We start from the raw sequence: 14,863 nt of genomic DNA, 5'->3' as shown, positions 1-14,863 counted from the left end.
GCGATGATGAGTTGCGTTACTCACAACCTGTTCCTACAGGGGATTATACTGCACGGGTACTTTCAAAAAAAGAAGGAGGAACCACTTTTTTAACATCCATGTCATTTTAATTTGAGGAGGCTTCAGACTTTTTGAAAGTTGAGAATCTAATACCTGATCAACTTGAACAATTTCAAAAGAAAATATGATATTTAAAACATGTTTTAATATCGAAGTTATAATAACCGTTATTCTTTCAGATACCGAAATCTGAATTAAGATTTTTACTAGCTACTAAGTGCCTTTGGTGGCTATAGATTTGTTTGAAACAACTCAACACTTTTGATCAGCCGGTTGAGTTTGTTTACGTTTTGAGGGGCTAGAGAATTAATTTCCTGCCGTGCTACGTCTTTCGCATAGACTCATAAATCGTGGCATTTTAATGATATGTCAAAGAACAATGTGTTAAAAGGATTTTTAGCAGTGTAAAGTAGTAGACTGATGAAGATAATCGTTGTCTACGTCCTAATGACCTTGACATTCAAGGGTCGTTTGATATAAATACTAATGTAGTGTTTGTTTTTAAAATAAAAATGCCGAAAGTGGAATATAGCAGATTGCAAGATTCAGATGTGGAATTATCTTCCAAATACCAAAGAACTTTCATTGCTAGATATTATGGACGAGCTCTTGTTGAAAGATGGCATACTCAACCAATGCTTCCATGGATAATAGCTGAAATCCAAAGACTTGGATCTCCAAAATCTGAAACCGTATTCCTTTGTGTGACTGAATGCTCTGTAAAAGCTACCCATGTTAAATTTGGGCATTTAGTTTTCGAACATAAACTTGGATCTATCACTAAATTCAATCAATTGGCAGATTCTCCGAGATGTTTTGCCTACTTAACTAAAGAAGGTTCTGATGTTTCATTGTGCCATGCATTTCAAGCCAGTGATGATCTTGCTGTAGGTATTTTTCCAACTTGTATTAATTTTTGTATTCTGGAATTGATTTGCATGCATTATTATTTGTATTTAAATTCAGTGTAAGTTTTTTTTTCAGGCATTAATTAGTTCATATGTTTTTTCGTTCCAATTTTCAACAAAAAAGCGTTTAAAACATGATTTCTGTTTAGCGTTATAAAGCCAAACATATTTTCAAATTTTGAAAAGTCATAAAAGTTTTATTCCAATTTCATAGTTATTTCATCTTTTGAACTTTTACTACATTACTTTGCGTTTTTGGAAGGGAAGAAACCTACTACTTAATAGTGTCGCATTTTTATCAGTTAAGTTAAAAATCACTTGCAAAATATAGTAAAGATTTGCAATTTCTCGTAAAATTATATTGAAAAAGTAAGTTATTTTGAAAAATTATTTTATTTTAAAATCTGTATTTATAATATGACATTATTCCTGTCTTGAAAATGGATTATTTTCTTGTGTTATGTGATTTAGAATAATTTTTTAAAATTTACTGCAGACTATTGAAATTGATTTCTATTATTAAACTTAATTTTGTTTTAACTTTACTTATTGCTTGTAACTTATTAGTTGCCTTATATTAAACAATAAAATGCAGAATTTAATGGATTTTATTAATAAGTACAAATCATGATAAAAAGTACGTACAAATCATGATAAAAAGTACAATTAAGACTCAATTATTGTAAATTTTACTACAAAATTTAAATTACAAATGGTTAAAGTTTTATTTGAAATAATTAGTAATTTATTTAACAAAATAATTATAAAAAAATTTTAGAATTGTAGTAAAATAATAACATTCATGAAAAAAAAATATTTTTTCTTCATAAGCATTTCATAGCAATTTTGCAAATTTTATGAAGTTCTCATAACTAAAAGCATTTTTATTTCTTATATTAAAATGTAGCATTTGATTAGGGGGTTTTTTTATATGGTAAAAAGGGTTTATGTACAACATTACAATGATAAATATTGATTTTCTGTGGATGTTCATGAATTACAGCTATTTGCTAAGTTAACCCTGTGCATTTATTAGGTCTCTAGGAAATTTTTATGCCTTTTATAAATTAGATTGAACTATAAATGAAATTTTATGAACTGGATTATCATGTTTATTATATGTACAATATGAAATTTTATTTGAAAAATTTATTATCTGAAAATGGTCATGTTGAATAACACAAAAAAGTTAATAGTTATTAAAAAATTTCGCACCTCCTTATTTTAATAGGTTTATCAAATATTTACTGTACTGAAAGAGGCTATCCAAGAATCTTCTATTGGTATAAAAGCAAAGGAAGATTCTCCATTTGATGCTGTCCAGAGTAAACAATGCCAACAGTATGAAGTTCTTTATGTTGGCAAAATAAAGGTAAACCTTCTTTATTTTGTTAAAACTTTAATTGGGAACTTTTTTTTTTGTCTTTTTAATAATATCTTGCAAATGGTTTTGTAAATGAACATAGCTATATGTACCTAAACTAAAACAACAAATAAATTAATATCTTAAATTTGCATCTAAAATGTTATTAAATAAATTAATATATTTGTGAAATATATATAACATATCTACATATGCTATATTACTAAGCCATTAAGGTACTTTTCTATGAGTGGGATCCACAGTAAAAACCTGCTAATCCTCAACTATAACTGTACCTAATCTCAACTGTATATTTTTTATATGCCATATCTTCACTACTCTCATAAAATTTAAATATTCTGTTAAATAAGTCTTATTGATCAAAGTTATTTATCTGGGAAGCATTTCAGTTATAAGGATAAAAATTTTCTTGCATGATGATAGGTACTTGCCACTCTGCGGAGGAAAGAAATGGCGTGAGAGTGACTACCCCCTACCAATGACAGAACACGACACCTATGGGAAAGGGATTGTATTGTGGCCGATGATGGCCCTTAGGATTCAACCATAGTTTCCACCAATGCTGTTACATCTTTCTGGTCATTCAGATTTTTCCTTGTGCCTTAGGGCAAGTCGACTGTGATTGTTAAGAATTCAGTTAACTATGGGATCTTCCTGGGCAGAACTAGCTGCCAATCATGTATCACGTGGTCTTCCTGTTGTTGTTTAGTGTATTTCTTTTTTCCAGTAGAAGCAAACTAGACTCCTGTACTAGGGGGAGTATTATCTCGGCTCTCCCGAGAGAATTTTATTCTTATCTCGGCTCTCTCTCTCGTGAGAGAGTTTTATGTGTAATTCTCTAGGCCTTCTACACTTTGACGTTTTCATGTGCCTTTTGTTGTTGATGTTACCAATAAACCCCAGAAAAGACAACATGTGTCTTCAAGTCATTTCACCCAGACCACAATCTTCACTATCAAATAAATTATTGTGCAATCAAGAAACGCAACGATAATTTATTTATTTTAGTGATTATCAATCAAAGTTCATTTTAAATTTGTTTGTTTTATAAAATTGCTTCAAGAAAGACTACAAGATATTTTCTATTAATCAACCTTATTTTGCAAAGCAACAGTGCATCTTCCAATTATATAGCAGTTAGTTATCCAATAAAAAAATATAGTTGTACATTTTTTATTGAATTTGTTATTTTAGTAATAACTTAGAATAATATTTTAACTTTAAAAATTTTGAATTATAGTCAAGTTTTTCTATTGCAGTCCAGATTAACTCTTTAGGTAATTGAACCAACTTTTTGTATTAAATTCTGTTCAGCTCCTGTACAAATTATCCATGACTATTTGTACATTTTCTTGAACTCCCCCCAAAAAAGGAATAAATAAAAACTTCTTTTGAAACTTTGTTTTATTGTATGTCAAAATAGAAAATTTACCCACTTTTAAAATTCATTTCTCCGAATCTAGCTTAGGACAAGTAAGCTTTCTTTAATTTGTTTTCAAATTTAGTTAAAACAGATATTATAACTATTAGTTACTGCAACAATTTATGTCTAAACATAAGAAAAATGCTATTAATTGTAATTTTGGTATTTCATTATATATAAATCTATGAAATATTAAAAAAATAATTTAATATCATTCTCTATATGCTGTATTCCATAGGTAAGGCAAGCAAATTAAGAACATATGGTAATTCAAATGTCATTATTATGGACAGAGTTACTGTAGAATCGGTAGTATTTATACTTTTTGCAGAAGTGCAGTTGCAGTGAAATAAAGTGCATTTGCATACAATTGAATATAACATTACTTTTGCTGTCAAAAAAATTAATTCTAATTAATAAATTTTTAAATTTAATTAATTAAAATTAACAATAATCTTATTGAGCACACAATATTTACCAAATTTACTTCCAGTCTATCTAGCTATTTTCTGATTCTAAAATTTCAACAAAGATTGCAGCTCTTGGTACACTTACAATTAGGATTAGGATGCATGGTTGACTGTTGTCTGTTCATTTGGAATCTTTGCTGAGGCAGATGGAGATTCTACTGAACATTGAACTATACTATTAGTAGGAGAGAAGGAATTACTGGACATAACTCCAAATTTAGATTCTTAAATGTAGATGGCATCAGTGGAATGATTGAAAAAATATTTTTTTTTTCTATGAATTCTCCTTTTACAGATCTCATTTCATCTATGTATCTATGATGAATTCTATTACTAATTTTTATTTGATAGTAAAACCTTCCTTCCCTTTATAGAACTGTTCTGAAGAACCACTTAGTATCAGTATATGAGAAGTCATGTATGGCTGGTTTCAAGCTGATGCTCTGGAGCAAGCTTATTTTTTACAGGAACATGTTCACATGGGTGCAATAAATCCAGATGTATATGAATGTCTTGATCTAAAACCAGCATTGCAGGCAATTGCTGGGTTGTAGAATTAGGCATCTTATGGCACTGATTTGAAATTTTGGAAGTTTATAATTTCTTCAACTGATGTCGTCTTTTGCTTATTGCATAACATCTTTAAAAGCTTAATTAAATTTTTCTGCCTGTCCATTTGAACTTGGAAAATATGAACTTGTGTTAATATGATAAGTACCATTTTTATTTTAAATAATTTGAAATTCATTAGAAACATTTGTACCATTATAAGAAACCAAAGTCATTGGTAAATCATACCTACAAAATAGTAAACTTAATATTTTGATAGTTTTACCATTGGTAATGGAATTTATTATGAATACTTCAGGCCATTTTGAATATGCATTCATTACAATTAAATACATAGAATCCGTAAAAGGGCTTGCAAAATCTATATGAATCCTTTCTTATAGTTTTGAAGACACTCCCAAGGAGGAAATATTGTCTTGGGAGGGTTTATCATGTATTTATAATATTAGATACAATTGTAAGGACTTGATTTCAGGTCAATAAAAATATGAACATGCTGAAATTTTCATTTTACATATTCCAAAACGAGTGCAGTGCATTTCGTTTAAGATTGCATTTCAATACATTTTAAGAATTGGAACTCTTATGTCCATAAAATTTACTGCTCTTTGTAAACTATAATCACCTTCTTTCCCAGGAAATCCTAATTCCATTATTGATTTTCTTTTTACTAACTTTTCATATAATGTTTAAGTTTCATATAATAGTTCCCATATTGGTTTTTTACACTAAATCTTTAGCAGTTGCTGGCATAAACTCAATTTGATTAATTTGGAAAAGGTACAACATTGCCTATAATGTGGAAGTTTCTTTCAAAAGCAATCACAATAAGGTGATGTTTTTTCTTTTCTTTTTTTTCTCTCCCCCCCCCTTATATTTGATATTGTAATCAAGTCTGCTAAGACAATTGCATAACCTAGTTGTACTTAAAACAGGTAACCCTTGTTTAGGTCCAAAAATATGAACCAGTAGCTTATAATCTGTTCATAATATATTTTCCAAATAAATATTGATAAAAACATTTAATTCCCCAGATGATTGAAGGAGCCTCTTTATCTACTTGACTATAGTTACATTCCATCTTTGTTAAAGTTCTAGACTCAAATACAGTAGGTCTCCCCATTTAATCATCACAAATGTGTAGAATTACATACCCAAGCCAATAATGTGAATGCTGCATAGCAATAATGATATGTAAATTGGGTTTATAGGGAATCAAAACTTTATTGGATCTTCTTTAACCTTTTGAAAAGCTCTAGAACATTCATTTATCCATTAAAATTCTACATTCTTTTTAAATTATGTGTTTAAAGGATACAATTTTGTTGCTCAGTTATTTAAAATATTAGCATTATAGTTAACTAAACTTTGCAATTATTTTAAATGGGAATCATTAATCAGTTTAGGTGCATCTAATGTTTTTTTCTTTTTCTTTTCCCTTGTCAGGTTGCATCTGGCAGAAAAAAATTTTCAAACTTTGTCTTAATTTAGATTTTCTAGATTAAGACAAATTGGCTTTCTTTAATTTGTTTTGATATATTGTCAAAATCGGTACTTTAATTGTTAGTTGCTGCAACAAATTATGCCTAAATGCAAGAAAAATGCAATTGATTGTAATTCTGGTATTTCAGTATTTATAAATTAATGAAATTTTTTTAAACTAATTTAGCACCATTTACTGTGTATCAAAATAAACCATAGAACTTCCTGTTTAGAATATGAAATTTTTTTTAATTAGTTATAGTGAATTCATTGTTTATGGAAATAGGATAAAAATGCTTGATTTCCCAAAATGTTGAAAGAGCCTCTCTTTATCTTTGTAACTGTAACTGCATTCTGTCTTTGTTAGAATTCTAGACATAAGTGTAATAGGACTCTCCGAAATATTATTATTTATACGTATTTGGGATTTCATTAATTTAAATCTATAAACAATTTTTGAAATCTAATTTAATGTCATTTATTGTGTATCAAAATAATTACAAAAATTTGTGTTTAAAACTTATTATTAATAATATGAAATTTTAAAAATTATTCATAGTAAATTAGTTGTACTGAAATTAAAAAGAAAAATTGTATTATTCAATAGAAATTTAGCTAAAATATCTTTTTTCAGGTTTCACAGAAAAGAGGCCCTCAAAGATTCGTAGACGATGCCACTTGGAAATTGTTAAGTGCTAAAGATAGTCCCACTGGTGAAAGCAATTCCTTAATAAAAAATTTAGATTCAAAATTATCTGAAGAAAAAGAGAATGATTGGGCATTTAAAGAAACAACAGATGTTGTACAACATCCTTTACTCATTGAGGTATAAATTCAGTCATTTTAATGTTTTTTTGTAAATTTATTAAAAAGAATTTTGAGATTTTATTACACTGCTTTTTTATTTTGTATTGATGAGTAATTGTATATTAAGTACATGCCAGTGATTAATTGCTAAAAATATGCTTTTTGTAATTACTGATTAATCACCAAAAATGTCGTGTTACTCTATTGAATGTCTAAAATGCTAATGACATTTGGTTAATGTATACATTTTGCTTTATTTTAAATTATTATTAAAATTTTTCTGCTAAATTAATTTTAGTGTTGATAGAGAGAAACCTGATTTAAATTATCTGAATTATGACTACTCAGTGTTGACATAATTATTAGATAATTATACTGTATGGACCAAAGACTTGAAATCAAATGTTTAAAAAAATTCTCTACATTTGCCAGTAAAATAATAGCCATTTTTAATGAATATAAATTGAAACTTTTAAATATGTGCTTATTTGTTTAGCAAACTATTATAGATCAGAGCTTCTTAAACATTCCCATTCACTTTATTTTTCGCTTAAGAAAAATTAATATTTTTTTATTAGAAACTTTTTTCAACCCAAAGTAAAGAATGAGAATTAAAATAGGAAATTGAAATTATAAGTGAAGTATTATTGAAAAAATATGTGAGAAATTGTGATAGTAAATAAAACACTGATTAAATTCGAGCATAAACAACTTTTTCTTTTTTCTGTTATTCAGTTCTATAGGAAGTATAAATTTAATTTTCTTACTGATAATAATGTGATAGAAAGACTCGATATTAGATTTTTACAGCATCAAAATTTTATTGTGTAATTCCATATAGAAATTTTACCTGTATTTTAAAAGCTTTACTGTAAATTATTTATAAAATATTTAATCAAATCAGTGGAAGAGGTTCTGGGAATTAATGGTAATAATGTTTCATTATCATTCTTTAAAAGTGAAATTAGTTCTATAATATAGTTTGAAGTGAATTTTTTAGTGAAATGAGTGGAACAATACAGTTTGTGGTTATTTGTATCATATTATGCATTTTGTCATACCATCCCCCCATTCTGTTTAATATATTTTCGCCAAGAATATCTGTCTACAGTTGTAATCTAGTCCGCCATTAGAAACTAAATTTAAATTCAAGATGGAAGCCTGACATAAAATATATAAAAACAGTAATATTTAGAAATTATTTTTATTTATCTATTTTCCATTCACTTTAGATGCATAAAAATATTAATGTCAGAAACTATCTTTATTTATCTATTTTTATTCATTTATTGTGACTGATAATTAGATAAATTGATAAAATAAATCTTTAAAAAAATCTGTTTTTTCAGAAAAACTATTATTTCTTTGTATCTGAGGAAAATTTTATATAAATTTCAAAGTTTGTAGCATTACTTTTTAACTCTATTAATGTAATATTCAATGATTGTTTGATTTTACATTTCTCTCTTATTTGAAAAATATGTAATATTAATGGCTTAAAAATGATTTTTTGTGACATCGGATTTGGAAATTCTGTATAGACATGGCACAGTTTTTTTCTCTCAAAATACTACCATTCATTGTTTCATATATATTCAAATCGTTTCTTTTCCTCTTTTCCTTGTAAAAACTTTTAAATGAACAAGCTGTACAAATTTTCATCATTTTAAGATCTCTTGATTGTTGCTGGAAATGTTAAATACTATTGCTATGGCTTTCTCAAGCTTTAGAAATGTAAATTTATCCTCTTTATTTGGTATGACCATTAGATAATGCCACCAAGATTACCAAGCTCCATAATGCTTAATGTATCTATCTTGGCAGTATATTTTGGTTGTTTGAATATTTAAGGCTGCCTGTAATATGTAAATACTTTTTATTTTAACACTTGCTTCAATGCTGCGGTGGATAGTTTTAAGCATTCTTAATCATGGCAAGGAGTTTTATTTTTAGGTATTCTTAAAATTTTAATGTATGGTGGAAGATAGTCCCTTAACTGTGAATAATGAGTAATATATTCTTGTAATGAAAGTTGTTCCATCACTTATATTACTGATTTTTTTTATATGAATATGACTAGTTAAAAAAAAGGGAAAGATTATTAAGACATGAAATAACATTTTAATTAAAACTTTGTCAACTTGAATGTGACTTAATTAGGTAAAAATACTCAGTATTATTATCGAGCAAATAAGTTTGGCATTTACAGTATATATAAATAAAAGTTAAATTTTGTTGCAACTTTTATGACTGAATAGAAAATATGAGATGGCATTTAATAATAAGAATAGGAATTAAAAAATAAAAAACTTGTTAGCTAGCAAGCAGATAAGCACCATTGCTCTTGTTTATATTAGTAGTTATTAATTTGAATTAATCATCATAAAGAAATATTGGTACTATAATGCTCGCATCACTTATTTTTTGTTTGAAAGTCATACATAAAATAAAAATTATTTGAATATTTATTTCCAAGATTTTTTTTTTTTTTTTTTTTTGTTATAATTAAGATTCTTATTAACTTTTTTTTTTCCTTTTTTGTTAGCTTCACATCAACAAAAAAAAAAAGTTCAAAATGCACCTATTTCATATTTACATACATCACAAATTGATAATGTGAAACTATTATGCTAATCACATTTAGTGACTGTCATGTTAATGGAAGAGTAATATTTCCTTCAAAAATTTATGCTTGATGATAATTTCTGTCTAATTAGGTTAGCTCTATCTAGTTATTAATTACTTTTTTTATTTATTTTTTAACTTGGAAATGAAATTTGCATTTTAGGAGCCAGGCAATGGCAATTCTCAAAAGCTCTGCAGGCAACGTCTATTAAGTGATAATCAAAACAAGCATTCTCTTGCTCCGCCTTCCTCAGCCACTTTAATTACTCATTCTCAAAGTCTGGACACATCAAGTCGAGATGCTCTTGTTCAGGATATTCAGACACTTGCTTTTACAGCTGAACAATTTTCATCTGTAATAGAAGATGGCAGCCTGCATAGGCAGTCATCATTACCACCTATGAATGCAAAAACATTTTTGGAATGTTCTCTGGGATTTCCATTTACACAGGAAGAATCGTCACATTCGCTGTCAGATGACCAAAATCCTGATAACAGAACCATGCTCTTTCTCATTAGTCCTTGTGATATACGCCTCATAAGTACAGATAAAAAAGAACTACTTTTTCAGAAGGATTTTACCAGTATTTCACACTGCTCACAGGTATTTATATTTAATTTTTTTTCTGCTATTTTTATTATTATTTTTTTAATTTTATAAATGTGTTTCTAAAGAATAATTATTGTATTAATATTATTTAGCATTTATTAATCATAAAAATTAGTATTAAGATAGACTTTGTGTTGTATCTTGGTTTTTATTATGCAATTGATATGTCTTCCTTTTTTTTTTTTTTTCGCATTAGTATTAATATTTTTAAATGGCTTTCGTTAAAGTAAGCAAGTTTTTACTATTAATAATTACCTTTAAATTGTATCATATATAAGAGTTTTATTTTTGTTGGAATAATTTGTATTTCATCTGTTAGTTAAAGAAAAATGCACAAATTAATTTAGGTAATTATGTCATTTAAAAAAAAAGATTGTTTGAAGGTCTAATTGACTTTCGTCATTAGATTTTATTAATCGAGTAATGAAAATTGGTGAAGGATTGTTTACTAAACAATTTGAAATTGTCTATGCACCTCTAAAATGTCTTAAATAATAAATGGATTAATTACTAACAAAATTGATTAAAATTAACATTACTAAGGATTAATTATTTATTAAGAATTATTTCCTTGTTATGAATTATTAAATTTTACCTGCGACTTCGTTCGCGTGGAAATTTTAATGTGTATGTATGAGAACTGACAGTCTGATCAACACTTGGCAGTGTCTGTCTAAAATCACCTGCAAGCAAAACGGCAAAGCTCCCCATCACCACCTGATTGCCATGGATGTCCTGCAGGCTGCAGTTTAACGCCTCTAATGCATGCTTGTGCGGCATTGTGCACTCGTCCCATAGTATTAACTTGTACTGCTGCAAAAGGACTCCCCGGTCTTTGTTTTTGGTGATGTTGCATGTTAGAGTATGTTCGCTTGCAAGATTAAGCTGCATTTTGAAAACTGAATGTTCAGTATGGCCACTGTTAAGCAAACTTGCAGCAATGTCTGAGGAAGATACTGCCAGAGCTATATTGTAGTCCTTGCGAAGTTGGGCTGGCAGGAGATTCAGCACAAACTTCTTACCCGTACCCTCTGGCGCGTCAAGAAAGAATAATCCCTTCTCACCATTATTTACTCGGTTCAGAATCATTTCGTATATTTGACGCTGCTCAGAAAGTAATCGTGGTATCATTTCATTGACCTGCGCTTCTAAAACCGCGGTGTTGTAGTTTAGCTCCTTCACAACTTCGCTTGATAATTCCCTTCTTCGCTGCAGTGGGGATAGGCTGAAATCAGTGAGACATTTTCCAGATATGGAAAACATTTTATCCTCAATTAATACCAAAGCTTCGTTAATGATTAGGTTATTGTGAGTGCCATCCAGCCTATGCACGATATCTTTTGATAAAGCGTCCTTGTATTTATCCCACAGCTGGAGAGGGTTTGAAGTCCGCAAGTGCTCACTAAAATTGCAAACAGGTCTAGCTACTTTCATAGCCCGAGCTTTATTACTCCTCTTCGAAAGATTAGATTTGCATTTTCTGGGCATTTCGAAAAATTATCAAATAATAACATATCAAAAAAATTAAAACTAACCAAAAAACTGATGCACTTGAAACTATAAGCATATGTGAAAAATATATAATTAACATAAGTACAATTTAGTTACAAAAACACAGAACTAACCTAAGAACAATTGATTTACACTGTAACCTGAAATAAAACAAAACAGCGAATCCGTATTTCTTTAAAATCGTCAAGTCTATTTAATTTGGTACTTTTCTTTAATTCCATAATTTTAATTCTTTAATTCCATAACTACTCTGTGGATGATATCCTTACATTTTGAATAAGAATTCTTATCCTACCTAAATGTATTATTTAAGATAAAAACACATCACTTAACAGTTCATGGTAATTTTTTAACTCCTTATGATTATCTTTCCACAATAATTTGATTGTATATTGATTATTTTCATAGGTTGTGTTTAGTCCAAACATATTTAATACTTTTTTTTTTTTGTCTCTATGAGATGTTTCCTTCATAGGATTTATATTTATCTCTAAATTTAATAAATCCATAACTGTTTCACATTTTAATTCCTTATCTATAGCTATTAAATGACTGACAGTTATTTCTCCATATTTAGATTCTCTCTAATTTCCTTGAACTAGAAATCCAAACCTATAGTTGATTGTATTATTACTAATCATTTGCTTATTCTTACGTTTCTGTCATTTAAAATTTCCGTAATAAAATCTGGCTATTAATGTATGTACTTTAGAATTGCCTATGCTGGCTCATTCATTCTTCTTTTCTAAAATATGGAAATTTATTTTTTTACAGTAAAAAAGTCTGTTGATTTTGAATTCTATGCTCAAAGTCATTTCTCTTCTGCAGAAGAATTCAACAACAATGTAAACCTTTTTTTTTTTTTTTTTTTTTTTTTTTTTATGTTACCAGAAACATAAATAAGAATGGTTTTTCAGCTGATAACCTTTAACCCCAACAAATTAGTGATATCTCTCCTAATGGAGTTTTAGTGATTTTAATATTAACCATTGCTTGCAAATTTTTGGAAAAAAAAGTGACATAATCAACATATTATATAATTAATATTTGGGACTTATCTTAATTAAAAGAATTGTAGTGATAGAATCTATAATTTCATAAATATTACACTGAAATTCTTTATTCACTAACCACTTACAATAGTTATTAAATATAATTATGAATTCAGTTCACAGGGGATTCTAAGATCTTTTTTCCTGCATTTATTAATGCACATATAAACAAGTATATCATAAAAACATAGAGGAAAAAATATTTATGATATACTTGAAATCGCATGCTTAGAACTGGATCTTAATGGGAGTTGGATTCTGCAGAACCTCTGTATCTGCAATGTATCTGAGGCTATGCACCTGAACTTGCAGACTAGAGGCTACATATTAATGTGATGTGAAAGCTTGCCGAGTCAAATGTCTTTCAAAAAAGGTGACAAAAATTATATCCCAAAATAACCTTTCAGAGTTTCAAACTTCAATTTACCAAATATGAATGTTTGGAATTTTTTTTAAATATTTATTTCTGTCTTGGTTAACGTCTTTTGCTTACCTGTGAAGTATAATCAATGGCCAGTCGTTATTCTGAAATTTATAAAGCTTGTATTTGATTCATGTTATAGGGAGAAGACTATGCTGATCATTTTGGAATCATTTGTCGAGAGACTACTATAACAGGCATGGATATGTATGTTGGTTACATATTTCAGTGTCAGTCAGCTAAAATAGTAAGCAATTTATATTTAATATTTTTGTACATTATAGTTTTCACAAAATGGAAAAATAAATAATTATATATATATTACCTTTTTCTTTGTTTATTTAAATACCTAATATTTTTCAGCTCTGAAACATAAATCTGAGATTATTATATAACTTATTAAAAAAAAATTTTACTTAAAAATTTTTTTAATAAAATTTTGTTGCATGTTATTTGATAAAAGAGAACCACTCTTTTTCATAACTAAATAATTATATATTGCCCTGTTATATTGCAATAAATATAAAAAATAAATCATTGTATTTTTTATTCTAAAAGAAGCTGTTGAACTTTTTATATTAAATTATAGTACGACTTTTAATTGATTGATTAATAATTTTTATGAATATAAATAGTTAAAGTCGTCTTTAATTGAAACTTAAGTGCATTATTTTTTAATTTAGATGATTTTTCAAATGACATTTGTGAAAGTACTATTTCCTCCTTTTCTGGTTCATTCCCTTGTAAAATTATTATTTGCATTCAGCTTAGTACCTATATACTAATTACATAATTTTTTTCATTATATATTGCATTTATCAGCATTGATAAAGAGTTGATATCAGAAAATGTTAATGATCAGTTTTAAAAATATGTTTTTTTGATTTCGTCCTAAACTGTGGAATGTAAATCTGTAATGCTAAACAAAACTTATTAATAAAAATTAATTTCAGGTGAATGAGATTATGAAAACCTTAAAGCAATGTTTCCATTGTGCTGTTGTGTCATCTCATGAAAAACGAGTCTCTTCAAAAATATTTAACTTTTGTGATACTTGTCCAATGTATTGGTTTCACAAATTGTGTTCTGATACTGAAGGTACTGTATCGTATTTTTTTAAATTTATGTATTTCATAATTTGTACTTTGCAATACCTTTTCATTATTAATTATTTACACCATAATATTTAGGTGAATCTCCAGAACAAATTCAATCAATTGTGATGATGCACATAGCTGCTCTGGCTGAGAAAGAACAGAAAGAATTGATGTCAAAATATCAGGTGATATTTTTATTCTGCAAATATTGCAATATTAATTGTATTAGAAAATCGATGCTTATAAAGGAAAAGTACATTTTTATTTTCTTTACTTTGTGATTATTGGAAATTTAATTATTGAAAGGGCTTTATGTATTATTTCTATAAAAAGAAATGTTTTTATAAGAGTTAAAAATCTGTCTTTAAGTGCTCACAATATTAAAATATATGAAAGATAAAGAAAAGTCTTCATTTTCTTTGAATTACTGTCTAATTGTAGA

General features: G+C 27.8%; 1 protein-coding gene across 1 annotated transcript in view; it reads left to right on the top strand.

Annotated features, from left to right (window-relative positions):
* Nucleotides 1–334: 334 nt before the first annotated feature.
* Nucleotides 335–14,863, top strand: part of LOC129957579 (TBC1 domain family member 4-like) — a 41,300-nt gene continuing 26,771 nt past the window's right edge. The window contains exons 1-7 of the mRNA XM_056069961.1: nt 335–947; nt 2,200–2,340; nt 6,932–7,123; nt 9,893–10,333; nt 13,467–13,571; nt 14,278–14,422; nt 14,515–14,606. Of these exons, the coding sequence (XP_055925936.1) occupies nt 573–947; nt 2,200–2,340; nt 6,932–7,123; nt 9,893–10,333; nt 13,467–13,571; nt 14,278–14,422; nt 14,515–14,606 (1,491 nt within the window). The 5' untranslated portion in view covers nt 335–572. The remainder of the gene's footprint in view (nt 948–2,199; nt 2,341–6,931; nt 7,124–9,892; nt 10,334–13,466; nt 13,572–14,277; nt 14,423–14,514; nt 14,607–14,863) is intronic.

Source organism: Argiope bruennichi, chromosome 2, assembly GCF_947563725.1.
Source record: "Argiope bruennichi chromosome 2, qqArgBrue1.1, whole genome shotgun sequence".
Classification (NCBI taxonomy): domain Eukaryota; kingdom Metazoa; phylum Arthropoda; class Arachnida; order Araneae; family Araneidae; genus Argiope; species Argiope bruennichi.
This window is presented reverse-complemented; position numbering and strand designations above follow the sequence as displayed.